This window comes from Hibiscus syriacus, unplaced genomic scaffold (genome assembly GCF_006381635.1).
Source record: "Hibiscus syriacus cultivar Baekdansim isolate YM2019G1 unplaced genomic scaffold, ASM638163v2 tig00003103_pilon, whole genome shotgun sequence".
NCBI lineage: Eukaryota > Viridiplantae > Streptophyta > Magnoliopsida > Malvales > Malvaceae > Hibiscus > Hibiscus syriacus.
The window spans coordinates 183,226-205,629 of NW_024061962.1; the positions used below are offsets into that span (position 1 = coordinate 183,226).

At 35.1% G+C, this 22,404-nt stretch overlaps 1 protein-coding gene and 1 pseudogene across 1 annotated transcript; both read left to right on the plus strand.

Annotated features, from left to right (window-relative positions):
• Positions 1–15,172: 15,172 nt before the first annotated feature.
• On the plus strand, positions 15,173–16,742 carry LOC120174699 (annotated as a pseudogene).
• Positions 16,743–19,064: 2,322 nt separating this feature from the next.
• Positions 19,065–22,008, plus strand: LOC120174710 (pentatricopeptide repeat-containing protein At2g02980, chloroplastic-like). Its single transcript, XM_039181481.1, has 2 exons — positions 19,065–21,032; positions 21,803–22,008. Exon 1 carries the CDS (start codon positions 19,148–19,150, stop codon positions 20,966–20,968), a length of 1,821 nt encoding a protein of 606 aa, XP_039037412.1. The 5' UTR covers positions 19,065–19,147; the 3' UTR covers positions 20,969–21,032; positions 21,803–22,008.
• The last annotated feature ends 396 nt before the right edge of the window (positions 22,009–22,404 follow it).

The following is a 22,404-nucleotide window of genomic DNA, read 5'->3' on the forward strand; positions in this document are numbered from 1 at the left end:
ATAAAACATTATTAATTTGTATGGAAGAGGTATTACCTATTGTACCAATACCTTCAATGTGACCTTTTGAATTGTCTCCAAAAGTCACTTCTCCTCCATTTTTGGCATTAAGCTCAATGAACCGGCTTTTGTCTCCGGTCATATGTCTTGAGCATCCACTATCAAGGTACCATGAATTTGAATTTGTTTCCCATGCCTTGTAGCAATGCTCATTTCCTTACAAACATAGATTAATTTTTGATTTTTGGTACCCAAATTCTTTTGGGTCCATATTCATTAGTTTCCAAAATCCTAGTCCCCTTAGGTATCCATTTGTGTAGGATATTTTTATCTTTAGTAGTAATGAGTTCTTTAGGAACCCACATACTTCTAATGATTTTTCCATTAGAGGTTCTTTGGGGACCTCTATGATTGTAGTTTCTAAAACTTTTTCTAACAAAGTTGGATTTTGAATTTCCACCTTTTTCAAAATGTTTTGTTCCAACTTTATCAAAAGAAGTTTTAAGATCATCAATTTTCTTTTGATGATCATCATTGATCTTTGAAAGTAAATTTTGCAAATCTAAATTTTTCTTTTCAAACTTCTAGTTTGATTTGCAAATCTTTGATTTTACTTTCAAGATCGTTGTTGGTTTTGGATATGAGTTTGTTTTCATTTTTCAATTTTGAAACATCATTTTTATATTTTAAAAACAATTTCTCATAATCCGAAGCTAACCCATTGTACTCCTCAAATAACTCATCATAAGATAAATCATCAAAATCGGATGAGTTAGAGGTTACCTTAGAATCTTCCCCGAATGCCATCAAGCACAAGTTTGCTACTTCTTGTTCCTCTTCATCGGAACTTTCTTCATCGCTCCATGTAGCCACATGAGCCTTGTGCTTATTCTTTGATTGACCCTTTTTCTTCAATTGTGGGCAATCATATTTGACATGCCCCGGCTTTTTGCATTCATAGCAAATGATTGGGTCCTTCTCTTTTGGTTCATTTTTGAGGCCTTCGTTTCGTTTGAATTTTCTTCCTTGGTAAGGTCTCATCATTTTTCTGAACAGTTTGGCAAACAATGCCATTTCCTCATCATCATCATCATTATTAGAATCACTCTCATCTTTTGTGGATTTGAGAGCAACTCCAATATTTTTCTTCTTTTTCTTTTCCTTTGGTGTCTCTTCAACTTTATCAAGGTCCACCTCATCTTCAAGCATCATCTCATGAGTGAGGAGTGAACCGATAAGTTCTTCAAGAGTTAAGGACGATAGGTCCTTAGACTCGATGATTGCCGTCTTCTTTGATTGCCATGATTTTGGGAGGGAGTAGACTAACTTCCTCACAAGCTTTTCATTTGAGATGATCTCTCCATATGATTTGAGACCATTGACAATCGTTGAAAATCTATCCGTCATAGCTTTGATGTCTTCATTTGGTTTCATCCTGAAATTTTCATAGCTATGCGTTAGAATACTAATTTTTGATTTCTTTACCTCATATGTACCTTCATGTGTGACTTGAAGCTTGTCCCATATTTCTTTGGCGGTTGTACATGATGAAACTCTTCCGTATTCATCTGGTCCAAGAGCACAAAAAATAATATGGATGGCTTTGGAGTTGAGCTGGAACATTCTTGTCTCTCCTTCACTCCACAACCTTGGATGAGTGAGAGGTTTGATGTATCCTTCTTCTACAACATTCCATGCTCCCATGTCACTTGCTTGAATGAAGTACATCATTCTATTCTTCCAATAGGCATAATTAGCTCCATTGAAGAAAGGAGGCTTGTTGACGGGCATCGAATCAAGACCGGAGTCGAAGTTTGAAGCGGAGGCCATTGATGACTTTAATAATCGATATAACTCTTCCCCAATCGACTCAAGAGGTGATTAAACCTTCAAATGAGTTAGGCTCTGATACCCATTGTTGAGTTAATCGATCGACGGAATCGGCCAAGAGGGGGGTGAATTGGCAATTAAAAATTTCGTGGAAGCTTTTGCAGAAAAATTGAAAGTAATTGCACAACGATTTACAGTGGTTCGACTTTCTCAAACAAAGTCTACGTCCACTACCTTAGCTATCCACACTAAGGATTTTCCAACAAATTCACTAATTTGTTCTTTATTTTGAGGCCAAAGAGATAACCTTACAAAATCCCTCAAGAGTATACCCCAACTCTTGAGAACACTCTTTTTCCCAAAGAGAAGATTACAAATTTGCAAACTTACAAGAAAACCTCACAAGGTAAGATGTTTGCACAATTCTAGAACAAGAAAAGAACACTCAAAGATAATTACAAATGAGCACAAATGGTGTTCTTGAAAGCAAAATGAATATTGAAAGGAAAATTGGCTTGATTTGCACAAACTTGGTGTTTGATGCTTTCTCTATTGTTTCTCTATGATTTCTTGTTGATCAAGGGCTTCATAACTTGTTTAAATACACCTTGAATATCTTCTGAACGTTGGGGATGATTAGAGAAGATCATATAGCCGTTTTAGTGTGAAAACAATTAATAAAACAGTTTGGAGCGTGGGAGGAATCGGTACCCCCTATGGGGAATCGGTTCCCTAAGTGTAAAATTCAAATATTTCGACCGTTGAACAGGGGGGAATCGGTACCCCCTATGGGGGAATCGGTTCCCTCCGAGCATTCTGGAAATCTCGGAGCCAAACCATTCAGGGGGAATCGATACCCCCTTGGGGGGAATCGGTTCCCTCTGAGCAATCTGGAATTTTTGGCTTTGAAATGGTTCGAAATACTTTGAAAGATTATTTTGAAATTGTTTTAAGATTAAAACTTAATTTTACACTTAAGTAAGGATTAAAAATGATTTTTGAAATATTTTGAGTAATGTTTTGATATTCGAATAATTATATCGAATATACTTAGAAAATCATTTTGGAAAATCTTAAAATTCATTTAACTTAATTTGTTATATCGAAATATCAAAATGTTTTCAACATAATTTCTAACCATTCATAAATCTAAACAAATTCAAAGTCAATCAATCCACAAATTCAAACATTCCAAGATATTCAAAATGTTAAAACAATAAGTTTGGAGTTCAAAGCAAAACATAGAATCACATATCCAGATCAGGAGAAGGAAAACGAGCTCGTATAGCGGCCATTTCGTTAGTGAGGTCATTAATACGTGCGTTGGTTGCTTCATTATTTGCACGCATTTCCCGAAGAATTTCTAATTGTTGAGCTCCCATTGTAGATAAATGGGACTCTATAGAAGTAAAGTACGAATCCATAGTAGCGTATCGAAAATCGAATGTCTCCATAAAGGATTGGAAATATGGAGGCATTGGATGCGTTTGTTGTGCTTGCTCTTCGGGCTGCTCAGGCTCATCTTCGGCTTCATCGATGTCTCGCATTAATAGCTCAAGCTCGAGATCTTCGTCAGCTTCGGGTGGAGCTTGTGAAAAACTAGCTCCCGGAGTATTTGCAGAAGATCAAACCCATTCACCGGTTTCCTTATCCTTAATCCATCCCGCTCTCGTTAAGGAAAGAAGGTTAATTTGTTTCTTAAGGGGGAAAACGGCATCTAGATCGACTCTAAGCCCAGCTTTGGAAAACAGGTTACTCAAAATGCAACCGTAAACAAGAGATGAACAAAGTTTTTTGTTAGGAACAAGATTTACGGTTTCAACAATTTCAGCAAAAATAATCTGAGGTAGGTTGATTTTAATATTGTTTTCGAAACAATGTAACCACCAAAGATCTAAGGCTCTAAGAGTATAATAACGACCTCCGGATGGTCGAAACCACCAAGAAATCATTAGATGAAGAAAACGTTCATGAAGGTCTAGGACACTTGCACTATCTCTTCTTTTATAACGAGATCCTAAAACCTGTTTTTCATTTGAAATACCATCATTATCTAATCCAAATTTATTGGCTATGTAAGCCGAGTTAATATATAAGAATTGTCCTATAAGGTAGGAACGAATTCCTATGGTTTCGGTTTCAGTTTTGTTTTTAACACAAACGACATTAGAATAGAAAATACGAACAAGTTGATGGTAAACGATGGCTTCAAGGTCAAAGAGTTTATCAAATTTCCACTCTTTTAAAAGAGGAAGATATTTAAAATTCATAGCTAACATAGCTTGACGAGAAGAAATACGTTCTTCCCGGATTTTGTAAAAGTCAAAATATTGATAATACCAAAAACGATGATTTCTAGGACCAGGATGATTGAAACACGAATTTTGGATAGTCAAGTTAGGATCAATGGGTTAGGATTAGAAATTGGAATAGAAGGAGGATTTGGAGGTGGATTTGGTTGACGGTGTGAACGACTAGATGAGGACCTAGCACGTTTAGGATTGGATATGGTTTAGGAAATCGGAATAGAATTGATAACCTGCAATTTAGAAAACACATGTATGCAATTCAATCAATCCCAAAACTCAATTGAGTCCTCAATATTTCAAGGTTCTCTAAATCAATCCTATGGGCAAAGTTTTTGAAAAACTTTTGAAAAAAATGGTTTTGAGAAACAATATATGTATAGTTTTCATAATAACAACATAATTTAATCAAAACACAATAATTTGAAAATTAATTTTTTTTATTTCAAAAATTTAGAAAATTTTAAAAGAAAAATCTTGTGTTTTTGATGAAATTAGTTGTAATATCTAGTTTCTAATCACTAAATAATCAATGTCAGATCAAAAATTCAACCTATAACTAATTAAAACTAGTTCTATGTTCATAAATTGATAAAAAGAAGTTTTGGAAAAATACCTTGAATGATTTTGGATTTGAGTGAGATTAGATGAAGTTTGCACGTTTTTTATGATTCCAACAGGTTTAGAGGATGATATTTGAAGTGAATTCCGATTAAAAACGTTGATTTGAGGCAAGAATGGAGATTTGAGAGAGTAGAGGGAAGAAACGGCGTGAAAGAATAAGAGAGGGTTTGAGCAAATATTGGGTTCTGCCCCTGTTAAAACCAGAACCCTAAGAGGGTATCGATTCCCCTGTGGGGGGAATCGGTTCCCCTTCAAAGGGGGAATCGGTTCCCTCAAGGGGGGATCGATTCCCTCTGCACCAAAATGCTAAAATCTGATTTTAAACACCCAAAATGCTAAATTAATTTCCTCTAGTGGTATTGACAACTCATATATTGAAAATTAATCATGTTCAAACAATTCAATTAATCTTTAAACGATACTTGAACATAAAATTAATTTTTTATCACGAATCATAAACTCCCCCTAACTAATAGCAATGAATGCAATCAAAAATTGCTATTATAAGCATTTTTCATTTATTATTAAAAGTGCTAAAATTATTTTAAACACTCAGTGAAGATAGATTGGTCAAACCTAATTCTCTCCTAAGTGTCCAAAATCGTTCCTTGTCTAAAGGTTTTGTAAAGATATCCGCTAATTGGTGCAAAGTATCAACAAATTCTAGGACTACATCTTTCTTAGTGACATGGTCTCTAATGAAGTGATGTCTTATTTCAATGTGCTTAGTTCTAGAGTGTTAAATGGGATTTTTAGTGAGACAAATAGCACTAGTATTGTCACACTTGATAGGAATGGTACCTACTTCAATTCCATAATCAAAAAGTTGTTGTTTCATCCATAAAACTTGTGCACAGCAACTGCCAGCTGAAATGTATTCGGCTTCAGTGGTAGATAATGCAACACAATTTTGTTTCTTTGAAAACCAAGAAATTAGCATATTTCCAATGAATTGGCAAGTATCGGAGGTGCTTTTCCTATCTAATTTGCATCCTCCATAATCCGCATTAGAAAAAGCATGCAAGCTAAAGCTAGAGTCTCTAGGATACCAAAGTCCTAGACTAGGAGTGTCTTTAAGGTATCTAAAGATTCTCTTAACAGCTAGTAAATGTGATTCCTTAGAACATGATTGAAATCTAGCACATTAGCAAACACTAAACATAATATCCGGTCTACTTGCAGTAAGATAAAGTAGAGATCCAATCATTGACCTATTTGACATCTACACATTTACCTCCTTTATCTAAGTCAAGCTTTGTTGAAGAGCTCATTGGAGTGCCATGAGGTTTCCCATTTTCCAGTCCAAACTTCTTGAGCATATCTTTGATGTACTTAGCTTGATTGATGAAGATGCCATCTTTTCTTTGCTTGATTTGGAGTCCCAAGAAAAATGAGAGCTCCCCCATCATGCTCATCTCAAACTCACTTTGCATTAGCTTAGAAAATTCTTGGCAAAGAACATCATTAGTAGAACCAAATATTATATCATCAACATAAATTTGAACTACTAATAAATCTTTACCTTTATGCTTCAAAAACAATGTAGTGTCAACCTTCCCTTTTGAAAAACATTTTTCAATTAAAAAATTTGACAATCGTTCATACCAAGCTCTAGGAGCTTGCTTTAAACCATAAAGAGCTTTTGTCAATTTTAAAACATGATCCGGAAAATTTGAATTTTCAAAACCTGGAGGTTGTTCCACATACACTTCTTCTTTTATAAAACCATTTAAAAATGCACTTTTAACATCCATTTGATATAATTTAAATTCATTGCAACATGCAAATGCTAATAACATTCTAATTGATTCCATCCTATCTACGGGAGCGTATGTTTCATCATAGTCTATGCCCTCTTCTTGAGTATACCCTTGAGCAACAAGTCTAGCCTTGTTTCTCATCAAGCTTATTCCTAAATACCCATCTAGTACCTACAGTAGATTTATTACTAGGCCTTTCAACTAATGTCCATACTTTACTTCTCTCAAATTGATTTAACTCTTCTTGCATATCCATAATCCAATGTTCATCATTTAATGCTTCTTTAATATTCTTAGGCTCTATGCATGAGATAAATGCAACATAATTACAAATATTTCTAAGAGAAGATCGAGTTGTTACCCCTTTTGATGGATCACCTATAATTTCACCATCCTTGACATAGTTGTACTCTCTTGGATAAGATACTTCCCTTTCTTCAATGGTTGGATTCTCAAGAGGATCATGAGTTTCCTCATTTTTCGTTTCTTCCTTTGATGATGGTTCTCCAATGTCATGTCTAACGTCATTTGTATTTATAACACCTACATCATCATTCACACAAGAATCCTTCCTCGGAAGGGGATTATCATCGAAAACAACATCTATAGACTCTTCTACAACTAAAGTTCTTTTATTAAATACACGATAGGCTTTAGAATTTAAGGAATAACCCAGAAAAATTCCTTCATCACTTTTAGCATCAAATTTGCCAAGGTTTTCTTTATCGTTGTTTAAAACAAAACATTTACATCCAAAAGGATGAAAATAACTAATGTTAGGCTTTTTATTTTTTGAAAATTTCATATGGAGTTTTCTTTAAAATTGGCCTAATCATTACTCGATTTACAACATAACAAGCGGTATTTGTGGCTTCCGCCCAAAAAAATTTTGGCAAATTATTTTTACAAAGCATGGTTCTAGCCATTTCTTCTAAAGTTCGATTTTTCCTCTCAACAACTCCATTTTGTTGAGGAGTTCTAGGTGCTGAAAAATTATGGCTAATACCGTTAGAGTTACAAAATTCAGTAAATCCAAGATTTTCAAATTCAGTTCCATGATCACTCCTAACACTAGTTATAGAGTAACCTTTTTCATTTTGGATTACTTTTGAAAACGTGATGAATTGTTCTAATGCTTCATCTTTAGTATTTAAAAATAGAACTCAAGTATATCTAGAATAGTCATCTACCAAGACAAATGCATATTGTTTTCCACCCAAGCTAGTAGTTCTAGTTGGCCCAAAAAGATCTAAATGGATCAATTGTAAAACTCTACTAGTTGATACATCATTAATGGATTTAAAAGAAACTCGCTTTTGTTTTCCTTTAGCACAAGCATCACAGATTTTATCATTATCAAATTTAAGCTTAGGCAACCCTCTTACTAGGTCTCCTTGAATTAACCGTTGCAAAACACTCATATTAGCATGTCCTAGTCTCCTATGTCATAACCAACTATCATGTTCATCCTTAGCAACTAGGCATAAATTAGTCATATCAAAATAATCTAAATGCACCATGTATATATCCCTATTTTATGACCAATAAGCATAATCGAAAGTAGATGCAATGTCAATCAATTTTGTAATCATTTAAAATAAAACATTGTATCTTTTATCAAATTTATTTTTCAAAAGATTATGCTTTTAACCCATTCACATATAAAACATTATGCAATGTTGATTATAGAGATTAAGAGAACATGCATAAAGTTTTTGAAAATGTTATGCATTAAAACTTTATAATATTTAAACAAAAAATCTATGCATAAACATTAAGAAAAAATTTCAGGTCAAAATTTTGCAAAACCAAAGTTCTTGAAAAATCGATATCAATCGTTAAAGAGATATCAATTACTTTTAAAAAAAATTGACCAAAAATTAATATGATGAACTAGAGTTTATAAAAAATATTACCATGTTCATCATACAATATTTTTCAACATACATGAGACAAAACATAATCATTTAGAATTATTTAACATTTAAAACCTCATGCATGCATAGAATAAATGAGCAACCAAATAAAATAAAAAAAATTAAGTTTAGAGGTTACCCATTACTTTTTCATGTGTGGCTAGAGCATCTTGAATATCATCAACTTCATCACCATTGCTCCCACACACCTACAAGATACATTTAAGTAGATTTTGGTATCCAAATTGCTTTGGATCCTTGAACATTAGTTTCAATGCCTCTTGTTCCTTTTGGAATCCATACTTGTCTAATTTTAAATCGTTTTCCTTTCTTTAAAGGACAAGTATGTTCCTTATGACCATGATAATGACAATGTGAACATATTGTCATTATTGAACTAGATGAATTTAGAATGATCTCTTTTTCTTTTGTTAAACATTCAAGCTTATCTTTTAAATTGAAATTTTCTTTTTCAATACTTTCAAATTTCATTTTTGAGAGTTCTAAATCCTTCTTCAAGATTTCATTTTGATTTTCAAAATCCATTTTCATTTCTAGAAGAAGTTTGTTTAATTTGAAAATTTCTTTTTCAAAGTTTTCAGATTTTATTTTTGAAAGCTCTAACTCCTTTCTCAACCATTCATTTTGATTTTCCAAGTCTGTTTTAGCTTTCAAAAGAAGATCATTTTTAGCAATAAATTTAGAAATTAATTTATTGTATTTGGAGTTCATGGTCTCAAACTCCGAAAATAATTTATCATAAGCATCTTGTAACTCATTAAAAGATTTTGAATTTGATATATTTGAGTTAGAAGATACCTTTGGCTCTGTGAGAGCTAATAGAGACATCACTTTTATTGGTTCTTCTTCTTCCTTGTCTCTATAGATCTCCTCAAGCTTATCCCACATTTTCTTGGCACTTGAACAAGAAAAAACTCCTTTATATACATTAGGATCAATTGCACAACACAACATGTGTATAGCCTTTGAGTTTTGTTGAGCTTCATTCCGTTCTTGAATACTTCACTTCTTTGCCTTCTTAGTAGGAGAGGAATATCCTTTCTTGATTATCATCCAAGCTTCCATATCAAATGCTTTGATGAATATCATCATACACCTCTTCCAATGACGATAATTTGTTCCATTGAAGTGTGGAGGCACGTCAATTGGTCTGGATTCTTCCATGGAGAATGAACCGGAAGTGGACGCCATCTTTATCGATTTAACTCTTCCCGGATCGACTCAAGAGGCGATTAAACCTTCAAATTAGTTAGGCTCTGATGCCAATTGTTGAGTTAATCGATTGATGAATATGGCCAAGAGGGGGGTGAATTGTCAATTAAAATTTTTGGTGGAAGCTTTTGCAGAAAATTGAAAATAATTGCACAGCGATTTAGAGTGGTTCGACTTTATCAACCAAAGTCTACGTCCACTACCTTAGCTATCCACACTAAGGATTTTCCAACAAATTCACTAATTTGTTCTTTCTTTTGAGGACAAAGAGTAACCTTACAGCTCCCTCAAGAATTATACCCCAAATTCTTAAGCACACTCTTTTTCAAAGAGAAATACACAAATTTGCAAACTTACAAGGAAAACCTCACAAGGTAAGATGTTTGCACAATTCTAGAATAAGAAAGGAACACTCACAAATAATTACAAATGAGCACAAATGGTGTTCTTTGAAAGCAAAATGAATATTGAAAGGAAAATTGGCTTGATTTGCACAAACTTGGTGTTTGATGCTTTCTCTCTTGTTTCTCTATAATTTCTTATTGATCAAGGGCTTCAGAATTTGTTTAAATACACCTTGAATCACTTCTGAACGTTGGGGATGATTAATGAAGATCATATAGCCGTTTTAGTGTGAAAACAATTAATAAAACAGCTTGGAGCGTGGGGGGAATCAGTACCCCCTATGGGGAATCGGTTCCCTAAGTGTAAAATTCAAATATTTCGACCGTTATACAAGAGGGGAATCGGTTCCCTCCGAGCATACTGGAATTCTCGGAGCCAAACCATTCAGGGGGAATCGGTACCCCTTTAGGGGGGGAATCGGTTCCCTCTGAGCACTCTGGAATTTTTGGCATTGAAATGGTTCGAAATACTTTGTAAAATTATTTTGAAATTGTTTTAAGATTAAAACTTTATTTTACACTTTGAGTAAGGATTAAAAATGATCTTTGAAAGATTTGGAGTAATGTTTTGATATTCGAATAATTCTATCGAATATACTTAGAAAATCATTTGGAAAATCTTAAAATTCATTTAACTTAATTTGTTATATCGAAATATCAAAATGTTTTCAACATACTCCCTGAATGAATAGGGAGCATACACATTTGCCGAAGATTGTTCGAGTCTTATACTCCTTGAAAGAATGGGGAGCGGACCCGTCATTTGAAGATTTTTCAAGTCTCATTTATCCCGAAGTAACAGTGAGTGGTTTAACCTTTTGAAGTTCTCATGACCGGACAAATTCGATCAACTTTTGATCTTTTCTCTATTCTCGTTACACGAAAATTAGCAATGAGGGGCAGCTGTAGATACTCAATTTGTCCGGGGCTAAGTCAGAGCAGACCCGAAGCAGAGCAGTTGGAGGCCCAATTCAGCGATCCAGCTTCTAGCCCTCGTGAATACTCTCTGGAAAACTAAAAGTAGTTATCGGGAGTTAACAAAGCAAGGGTTTCAGTTTTCTTAATCTATCAGGGGGAAACACAGAAAAGGGGCAGTTGTTTTAGGGGGATTTTAACTACTGGAAACCACTAATAACGGAGGTTTTTAACATAGGAAAAGGGGGTTACAAAGAAAGAAAAAAAAAGGAGGAAACAATAGAGAGATATTAACAATAGAAAAAGCCAGAGACCAGAGTTTTTTGGTTTTGTTTTTTTTACACAGCAGGACAAGAGGAAAGAAACAGTGTAAACAACATTTTCATTTTCAAAGATCAAGCAGTGTAACAAGGGTCTTCCTTATCTCTTTCGAAAGCAATATAAGCAATTCAAAAGCAGGTTACTTTCGTTACTTTCTTTATTTTCTGAAATACATAGCAATTTTATATGTGGCTTGTTGTTTTTTCTTTCAAAGCATAAAAAAATAACAGAGAAAGGAATTAGAAAATTACCTTAGTTGTGGATGACGATAGAGTCTTGGTGGTTCTATTCTAGTCATTTAGGGTTTAATTGATGGAAATAGGGACTGGGGTTAGTGTTATGAAACCAACTAGGTCTGAAATTAGAACAATGAACAGTAAAATAAAATAGAAGAGGAGTGGTTGTTTACTTTTGAAAAGAATAGCCATCATCGTTAGGAGAGGTTCCCCAGAGCTTTCGGTCGTACCGTTGAGGTTAGGTGGTCGTGGTAGGGATTCGGTTTAGGTTCAGAAGTCTTATTTGTTTTTAGAGTCTAAGACCGAAGAGGGAATGTAACAATGGGTTATCCATTTTTGAGTAAACGAAGTGAGTATAAAACAAAAATTCAAAAAGCATTTCATCATTTAGAAATCATTTCCGTGTTTCATTGTAACAAAAGAGAAATTGAAAGTATGAGGGATTTGATTCATTACCTGAGCAATGGAGAGAGCACCATTCGCAAGGAGATAAGAATGGAAAGTGAAGAGCTCGGGCGGCTCTGCTTGAAGATTAGGCTAGTTTATTAGTTTACTTAGGTTATATATATTAATAGTTTCGGGTAAATTAGAATTTAGGCCCTCACAATTCATGCTCTCTTTTGCAAAGCAATCCATTTCTTATATTAATTTTCTTGTTTCGTTTCAAATGTGCATGTATTATTTATGTTATTTTGCATATTATCTTAATTTAAATCGAATAGGATAAATTGTATATAAGACCCTCTAGATTCATGTGCACTTTTGTTTAAGTAGCTAGTTTATTTCCAATTTTATATGTTTACTTTTACGTACATTTAAATGGGTCATTTTTTATATGTATGTACATACTTATTTTAAAAACATTTGTAGTTTAGCCTATCATGTTTTTATTTTTTATTTTTGATTAACATTTGTACATTATATGTTAATATACATGGTTAATGATTTTTAATTAAAATACATGTATATAATTTTTTGTATGTCACGTTGCATGATATTTTTAATTTTGTTTAATTAATTTTGGCATGACATCCTTTTTTGCACAATTTGTATGATATTCTCATGTGCATAACTCGACATATTACATAATTAGATTAAGGGTAATACACTTTTAATTTAAAATTGTTTTAAGTGTGTTGTCATAACGCATTTGATGTTCGCTTTTAATGATTTTAAAATAAAAGTGTATCCCATTAGTGACACCTAAAAATTAATCCATCACTTTAAAATTTGGGAATGGAAGAAAAAGAAATGTTCGGCTATTTAAATTTATCGAGAAAATGTTGTTATAGTTTTTAAGATCTAGACTCGATATTTGTAAATAATCGAACATTCTTTATCTTTCTAAAATGACTTGGTAATTTTAATTTAATTTATTTGAGTGCTTTTGCATATTATTGAATTCACATCTTTGTTTTATGGGATCATAAACCAAATTAAGTTCGAATTTGTCAAGTTCAATGAAAAGACATTAAATAATCGATTAGGTACTGTTTTAGGGCGTTGTGGGGGTGCTAATCATTCCCCGCACGTAATCGACTCTCGAACTCGGATTTTGGTAACGCATACCTTAATTTGTTGTTTTAATTAAAATTAATTTTTATTTAAAATAACAAACAGTTTTTGGTGCCCAATCACACCCTAATCAAAGAATGGTGGCGACTCTTCGAATCATATTTTTTTTCGATCGTAAAGGAAATCCAAAAAAAAATCGAAACGAGAAGTCTTTTAAATCGCATTTATTTTTAAATTAAAAATCAATTGAAAAAAGTAAATAGAAATTAATGTGATTTTTAAAATCTCATCTTTTCACTTTTAAGAAAAATTTCGTTTCGACACTTGCAATCGAACCAGCCGTTAAATTTGAGGAGAAATCGGTGAAGGTATGCGAAGTCAAGCCTTATTTTCTTTATCACAAATCTGTATCCTCCCAACTTAATGGTCCAAGTCTACAATTTCAGGCAAGGTGTGCGGCGCAAGAAGATGGGCTCCAAATCATTCTCCACAATCTATTTGGGGATAACAAAATAAAAGGAAATAAATTAATGGCTTTTACACAAGTTCATTGATAAGGGGGGAACTGTCCTCATTTCCTCGTATATTACCAGCGTAATGTAATGTCAGTGCAAGACTTCATCGTGTCTCCTATAATTTAAACGTTTTTCTGGTGGGGAGTCACCGCAGGTCCCGATGCTATGGCAAAATGCATCCCCCTATTTTGCCCAGATTGTAGCACAAAAGCAACTTGGGTTGCAGCCAACGCTGCTGCTTCCACTAATGTAGTGGGAAGCACTTGTTAAATGGATATTATATTTGTGGGTTGGATTTGTTAAATGGATCACTGATATTTTCATGTGCAGAAAACATGCATGAATAGGCCTCGTTATTGGTCGATGAACTTTCGCATGTCTTTTCCCTATACCGAAACTCCTCGTGTTAGAATTCCAATCTTTATTTTATCATCTTCCCATTGTTACTCTGCATAACTCCAAGTCTTAAAAATCACCAATCAGATAAGAGACATCAGATAAGAGACATGATCCTCGACGGTTCTACTTTCCTTTTGCTCTTTTCTTAAAGCTGGAATTATCTTGTCAATCACTTTCATATCACACAAAGACTGATCACAAAAGATAAAAGAATTCTCCATCTCAGAAATGTACATTGCCTTTGAATGATACGGTCGATTTTCACAGCAAAAGAGCCTGCCCTGACCCTTCTTTTCTTTACTCTTTTGGAAATATCAGTTGATCCATTTGTAGCTTCCATGTTTGCAAACAGTTTAACGGAGAGCTTCATTCACTTGATCATGCAAAGTTACCAGTGCTTATCTAAATCGCTTGCTTTTTTCTTGTATGTCATTTCTGTTGCTTTTGGAATCTTTCTTTTATGGAGCAAAGAAGTCAAACAATTATATAAAATTGGTCCTTCGTGAGCAGTGATCCAAAGAAAATATAGAAAACAATAGGGATTTGAAGTGGATGAGTTTGGGGATAATGTTTTAGTGCTTAATATAGACCAATTCATGCCATGCGTCGGTTCTTTAACAGTGTAGTTTCTGCTCTTCAGCAACTTCAAGAGACACAACTTTGAGAATATGTGTCGACCCTTCACGTAAAAACAACAACAAAAATGGATATCCCTTCTCCATTGTGATAACTTACTTTGGAACACCCAATTTCGGCTTAAATTTTCTGATGGGAAAATGTTACAATTTAACTGTTGTGCATTAAATGATAATACCTACCATTTCACATATAGGTAGCTAGGTTTGCATGAACTGCATGTCAAAAAGGAAAAAAGCTTAATCTCATTAAACAATAACCTTGGAGGGAAAAAGGGAACTGATCCATCAAATGACAAATGGTTTCATGTGAGTGGGTTTACCTTTTGAAAGCTGAAATGTATTTTTCACCTTAATGCAAGGAGCTCCTTTTTCCGTCAAAAGTTGAATGGCCATCTAGTCATCTTCACTTACTCTTTTCATCAACTAAGAATATTTTAATGGAAGAAAAAAATAATGCACGTGCATATACATGTCACCATCCACAAGGTAGACATCACCAGCTTGTTTCTCTTATATATTTTGTCGACCAGTGTGGGTACATGAGTGTCACAACTCACAAGATGGACTTATCAAGAGAAGAGAAATTGGAGAGCCAAAATGAGGTTCAACAGCAACCAACCAAAGGCACCAGCTTCCTTAGAACTTGTTTCAATGGCCTCAATGCCTTATCAGGTCCTTCTGATCTCTTCCTATTGTGTTTTAAAGGTTTACTCTTCGTAGAACATTAAGACACTAAACAAATTGCATAACCAATCTGTTAGGTGTTGGGATAGTGTCAATCCCATATGCACTTTCTCAAGGAGGATGGATAAGCTTAGTGCTCCTTTTCCTAGTTGCTGTTCTCTGTTGGTACACGGGATTACTTCTACGACGATGTATGAACACACATCCACTCATCAAAACCTATCCCGATATCGGTGAGCATGCTTTCGGATACAAGGGGAGAGCTATCGTGTCCGTGTTCATGTACGTCGAGTTGTATTTGGTTGCAGTCGAGTTTCTGATACTAGAAGGTGACAACCTGGACAAGCTGTTTCCGAACACGGCATTCAAACTGGCCGGGATGAAAATCGGAGGAAAGCAAGCGTTTGTCGTATTGACTTCCCTCATAGTTTTGCCAACCACATGGTTGAAGAGCTTGGGGCTTAGCTTCTTTTATTCTTGTTATTTGCATCTTTTGGGTAGGAGCAGTAGATAAAGTGGGGTTCAATGAAAGTGGTGTGGCTTTAAATTGGAGTGGAATGCCTATTTCTGTAAGCATGTTTGCCTTCTGTTATTGTGGTCATACGGTTTTCCCTACATTATGCAGCTCAATGAAAGATAGAAGCAAATTCTCCAAGGCAAGATGGTGATATCTTCCCTAATTTAGTCATTGATTTTCAGGGAAAGAAACTCATTTCATGCACACCTAAGCTTTCTATTTTTTGTTGCAGGTTTTATTTGTATGCTTCGTCACAAGCACCATCAGCTACGGATCAATGGCGGTTCTGGGCTACCTGATGTATGGAGAACATCTTAAGTCTCAAGTGACATTAAATCTTCCCATAAAAAAGATGAGCACAAAAATAGCAATTTGCACTACTCTAATCAACCCGCTCACGAAATATGCTATTATAACCACTCCGATTGCGACTACTATCGAGGAAAAACCAGTCTTCCGCAACAGCAGGTCTCTGAGCATCTTCATTAGAACTACACTTGTGATCAGCACAGTAATTGTTGCCTTAACCATCCCATTTTTTGGCTACGTGATGGCCTTTATAGGATCGTTTTTAAGTGTCACCGCATCTATGTTACTGCCATGCCTGTGTTATCTTAAGCTTAACAAAGCTGCTAGAAAATTTGGGTTGGAATTGATAATAATAGTTTCGATTTTGGTGGTTGGATTGTTCATAGGTGTAGTTGGAACCTTTACTTCCATAAGACAAATTGTTAACCATCTGTGAATTGTCAAGAAATTGTTAACTCTTAAAGAATATTTTAAGTGTATTTTTGGCTAGAGTATATTTTCATGCAGACAGTTAACAAAGGTTTGTTATTTAATGGAATGCAGTCGAACAAAGTCCGGAATGAGTTTCGGGATTCTCGAGTTTTCTCCAGTTTTGGAGAATATGGTATAGAAGCTAAGATCATGGAATCAAAAACTAAAAGCAGCAGAGAAATTGAAAGGAGAATGAAATCTCCCTAGAACTAACCACCAATCCCCTCTCGTGATGCAAATGTTTAACAACTTAGATTGACAAACAACTTGAACATGTCATGTACTAACATGTATAATTCCGACCCAACACATTAGCTAATTCCATCACATCACTATATATGCCTAAGCTCAGCCTATGTTGAAAGTGGACTTTGATCTATGTCAATGACAAAAGTAGTGTTAATAGGCCAAGATTCCATGTCAAACCACCAAGTGCAATACTGTGAGTTATTCAAGGGAAAGGAGAAAATTAGGCCATTTTACCAACAACAAAAAAATCTGAAGGATTTACGTTCTACTTTCCTAGACAAAAAATCTGAGCTGAATTTGCATATTAGTTCTTCTGCAATTGATGCATTAATGACTTAGAATCAGGAAATAATGTTTATTGCAGTATTCCGCACATTCGTCTGCATGACCAAATCTGTATTGCCCAAATGAGCTTTGCGTCTTAATTGGCTTAATCGTAGTTGTCCTTTCTCAGACATCATCTTCTCCACAGTTTCAGCATCTACTGTAAATGATCATGAATGCTAGTGCAAATATTGTAGCACCTAAAAGGGAAAACTGTGAAAATAACTAGAATCATCAACCATTGGAGGAGTAATAGTGCAAGGTTTTGTGAAAAATATGGCACAATTGCAAACAAAAACTAGAAATTACAAGAGGATGCGAAGTAGCTATCGCATGGCATATGCTCTCCAGTTCCATATTGCAGTGAGCATTTGTTTTTAGACTGAGCTTGACGCCGGATCTGACCAATCGTGTTACCCTTCCTAGCAACTTGCCATGTGAACATTCTGCGCTATCGTCTTGCACAGGCAAATGGTTTCCAGACCGAGTTTGTCGACGAACTTGAGTCAAGCGGGTTGTAGTTCCTCGAAAGGGCCGATAAGTATCCTTTCGGATGCTCTGTTGCATCAATAACTGGCTTTTAAGGCTAGCTAGGCGTCTAATATGATTTAACCGTGTCAGTCTTCCTCCACCATCAGATCCACCCCTTTCAAATTTTTTTTTTTTTTTGATCTCATGGTACATTAGGGGCATTTCGTCAGCATTACCCCAATTCACCATGAAAGTCGTAGCACAATCCGTAGCCATAGCATTGTCAACATTTTCTTGCAAATGTTGAGCCTCCATACTAGAATCTAACACCGATAATGGATAATTAGTGACAATATATGAGTCATATACCTGCTAAATTGAAACTAACCAGAACATGTTCCAAAGTTTTCGAGGCACTAACCATAATTTTGAGGATTACGATGAACTGCAGGTAAGTTATAATCAGATTCTGACATTAGTACAGCAAAGTTTACAAGGATCAACAACTGGTTGTTGCTTCCCACAGTTGATTTATCTTCAAACACAAGGGTTTCTTCACTGGGACAGGCTCTTCCACATTCAATTTGTCTCTTTTCTTCACTTATCCTTTCTTTCCGACATTCAAACAGAACCCTCTTCTTTTGTTCTGAAACATCTCGACAATATTGCCTCTGTTTGATTGTCATTTCTAATGGTTTGCCGCAAAAAAAACAATGGGAAAGCACTGTCTAGCTAGCATCAATAAAGCACCTCACAACAGTCGAACACAGTTGGCCTAACATCAATGTTTAAGGACATGGTTAAACAAAACATAAAAGAATCACTAAATTTATCATTACTCAGATTTAGCTCCTAGTATTACTCAGATTTAGCACCTAGTAACTTGTAGCAATAATTTGAAAACAAAAATATTAATCCAAAGAAGCAATAAAACAGAACCCACTTGCATTTGGAACCATCAGAACCTGGAAAGAATTTAAACACCATTGTCAAGTTTAATATTTTAACCAGAAAAGACAAAACCAAATATGTTTATGGTAAAGTTTGTCTGAAAAACCCTTAATAAAGAAGAGAATGAGGGGGGAAATGATTTCTGGGTATTGCCAGAGAGTATAATTTTAAAGAATAAAGAGACAATGAGGCGACGAAAAATCGAAAATATCTATGAACTTTTGGCCAGAAAAGAACCCTAAGAAAGGAGTCTCCTAGGAATCTAAAAACTCAACTTGAGTATCGAGTCATGGATTCATGTTTTGCTTCGCCCGGTTTCTGTTCAACATCCTGGAACACAGTTTAGCGTCTGTTAACTTGTATCAAAAGGAATGTACAATTGAGTTACGTGGCATCATATTAATGGTTGTTACTTTTATACAAGTATACATGAATGCATATGGTTACTGTTTTTCATTAAAAAAAAAACACGCAAAGCTCTTATCTTTATTTGCTTTGGCTTCCCTCCACAAACCTTTGAAGCAAAAATATTTCCACGTTCTGCCATTTATTTCCTGCAATGGCAACTGCTCCATCTCCAGTAACTTCAATTTCTCTTCCAAAGTCAAAATTCAATCAGAAATTCTCAAGAACTGAACCCTTAAATCCACCACAAAATCCTATCTCTCTTCTATCCCAATGCACCTCGTTGAAAGAACTAAGGCAAATCCAAGCCTTTGCAATCAAAACCCATCTCCAAAATGACCTCACTTTCCTCACCAAGTTCATCAATTTCTGCACCAAGAACCCAACTTCTACCTCCATGGAATACGCCCACAAACTGTTTGACAATATATCCCAACCTGATGTTGTCCTTTTCAATACCATGGCCCGTGGGTATTCACGTTCCAATACCCCAATCCAAGCCATTCCCCTCTTTTCTCAGCTTCTATCCTCCAGCTTCCTGCCTGATGACTACACCTTCCCTTCTGTTCTTAAAGCTTGTTCAAGTGCTAAAGCCTTGGATGAAGGTAAACAAATTCATTGCCTTGCCATTAAACTTGGGTTTAGTCATAACATCTACATATGTCCCAGCCTTATTAGTATGTATACTGAGTGTAATGATGTGGATTCAGCTCGCAGAGTCTTCGATAAGATGTTGGATCCTTGTGTTATTTCTTACAATGCTATTATTACTGGTTACGCAAAATGTAGCAGACCGAATGAGGCACTGTCGTTGTTTCGTGAATTGCAAGTTAGAAGTTTGAAGCCTACGGATGTTACTATGTTAAGTGTTCTCTCTTGTTGTTCTTTGTTAGGAGCGTTGGATTTGGGGAAGTGGATACATGAATATGTTAAAAAACATGGGTTTGATAAGTATATCAAAGTAAGCACCGCGCTTATTGATATGTATGCCAAGTGTGGGAGCTTGGAGGAAGCAATTTGTGTTTTTGAGAACATGAACATCAGGGATACGGCCGCTTGGTCAGCAATGATTGTGGCATATGCAACTCATGGGAAGGGTTATAAAACCATTGAAACGTTTGAAGAGATGAGAAAGGAAGGCGTGCAACCCGATGAGATCACGTTTTTAGGTCTCTTATATGCTTGTAGTCATAATGGACTTCTGGATGAAGGTTGGAGGTTTTTTTATAGTATGATTGATAAATATAGGATCATTCCGGGGATCAAGCATTATGGATGCATGGTTGATTTGCTTGCTCGAACAGGACACTTAGACGAGGCTTATAAGTTCATTGATGAATTGCCAATCAAGCCTACCCCAATATTATGGCGAACGTTGTTAGCTGCTTGTAGTAGTCACGGTGATGTGGAATTGGGAAAGAGGGTGATTAAACGGATTTTTGAGCTAGATGACTCTCATGGTGGAGATTATGTAATCTTATCAAACTTGTGTGCAAGATCTGGGAGATGGGAAGATGTGGATTTCCTAAGGAAATTGATGAAAGATAAAGGGGTGGTAAAAGTTCCCGGTTGTAGCTCCATAGAGGTGGACAACGTAGTGCATGAATTCTTCTCTGGGGACGGGGTGAATTCTGTTTCAACATCTCTTCATAAGGCGCTTGATGAGTTAATGAAGGAATTGAAGATGGTTGGTTATGTACCTGATACTTCCCTAGTTTTTCATGCGGAAATGGGAGAAGAAGAGAAAGAAATTTCACTTCGTTATCATAGTGAGAAGTTGGCCATTGCTTATGGACTCCTAAACACTCCCCCTGGATCAACAATTCGTGTAGTGAAAAACCTACGAGTGTGTGGGGATTGCCATGCTACTGCTAAGCTTATATCACATATCTTTGATAGGCAGATAATACTGCGAGATGTCCAGCGATTCCATCACTTCAGTGATGGAAAGTGCTCTTGTGGTGATTTCTGGTGATAATTTTGGTCTTTGGAAAATGCTACGGTTATGCAGCATTACTGAAGTCTGAAGCTGCAAGAAGGTAGAAAACATGTACTTGCAAGTTTTTATTTATATTCGATGAATTAATATCACTTCTATGCATAGTGTAAGTATTGAATTGATTATAAAGCATGTTGTTTCATAAATAACTAAATAAATAAAAATCGAGTAAAAACTTTTATAGAGGATGGCAATAAGATCCGAATACTTTCACTTCTTGGGACTGCCAATGACAACTTCATTTCAGAAGTTTGGGGCATTGTAGAAGTTCCCATTGTATGGACTCCTTAATATAGTTGCTAAGGTTTATGTTTCATTCATTAATAAAATCATAATGGAGTTTGTGGATCACAATGGATAATTCCTTAATTCCCTTAATATTGTTGCTACAATTTTAAGATGCATAAAGCCTGATATGCCTTTGAATTTATTCAAACTCATGTAAAACAAGTGAGTGGTTTTGTATGTTAATTTTAATTTTGTCTGTTATGTTTAGCATACCCGGTATCCTATATGCTCCAAAGTGTCACATCTCACTTGGTTTTGCAGGCAAGAAAATATAAAAACTCTTTTTTATATAAAAATGTATTTTGTCTAGAATGAAACCAATGCATTACTATTGCCTAATTTTTGCAACAATTCAAACACATTTTCTAAGAAGATAAAACAAAAAAGGGGATTGAGCCGATACATTGCAATTATGGGAAAAACATTAAATACATAAACCTCTTTTATTTATGAAGGTCTGCTAGAAACTTAGCATATCGGATTCTTTAACCAAAAACCTTCTATCTTCGCCTATAAAACCAGCTTATCAATGTTATATGATTCTCAAACTCTTCAACCTTTAATTAGTTGAGACAAAGGGAAAGCAGGCTGAACGGAGAGAAAGGAAATGAAGTTGAAGTGTTTAGCCTTGATTAATCTTTTAGTCTTACAGTATCTTGCAACTCTTGGTATTTCAAAGGGTTTTGATTTCTTCTACTTTGTTCAACAAGTGAGTCGTCTTATTTTTAATAAGAGATCATTTATTTTCTGGGATTCTTTCGATTTTCTTTGTTCACGTCTCATTTGAATTACTCTGTTGATGCAGTGGCCGGGATCCTTCTGCAATTCAGATAAGTTTAGTTGTTACTACCCTCCAACAGGGAAACCCGCCGCTGATTTCAGCATTCATGGACTTTGGCGTTTAAGTTACGTTTCTATAATTACTAAAGTCTTACATGATTAATCATGGTCTAAAACATGGAAAAGTCGAGGCAGAAGAAGATTAATGAACTCCCCAATAATTGTACCATACCAAGAGCTTAAAATCTAGATAATTCAAGAAGAATCTTTACCCAACTAGCAAAAAAAAAACTTTTTGCTGGTCTCGATCGGTTAAATAAATGTCAAGGGAACACATCAAAGAG

What these genes read in the sequence shown, in the direction of transcription:
- LOC120174710 (XM_039181481.1), top strand. Translation starts at nt 19,148, where the DNA reads ATGGCAACTGCTCCATCTCCAGTAACTTCAATTTCTCTTCCAAAGTCA.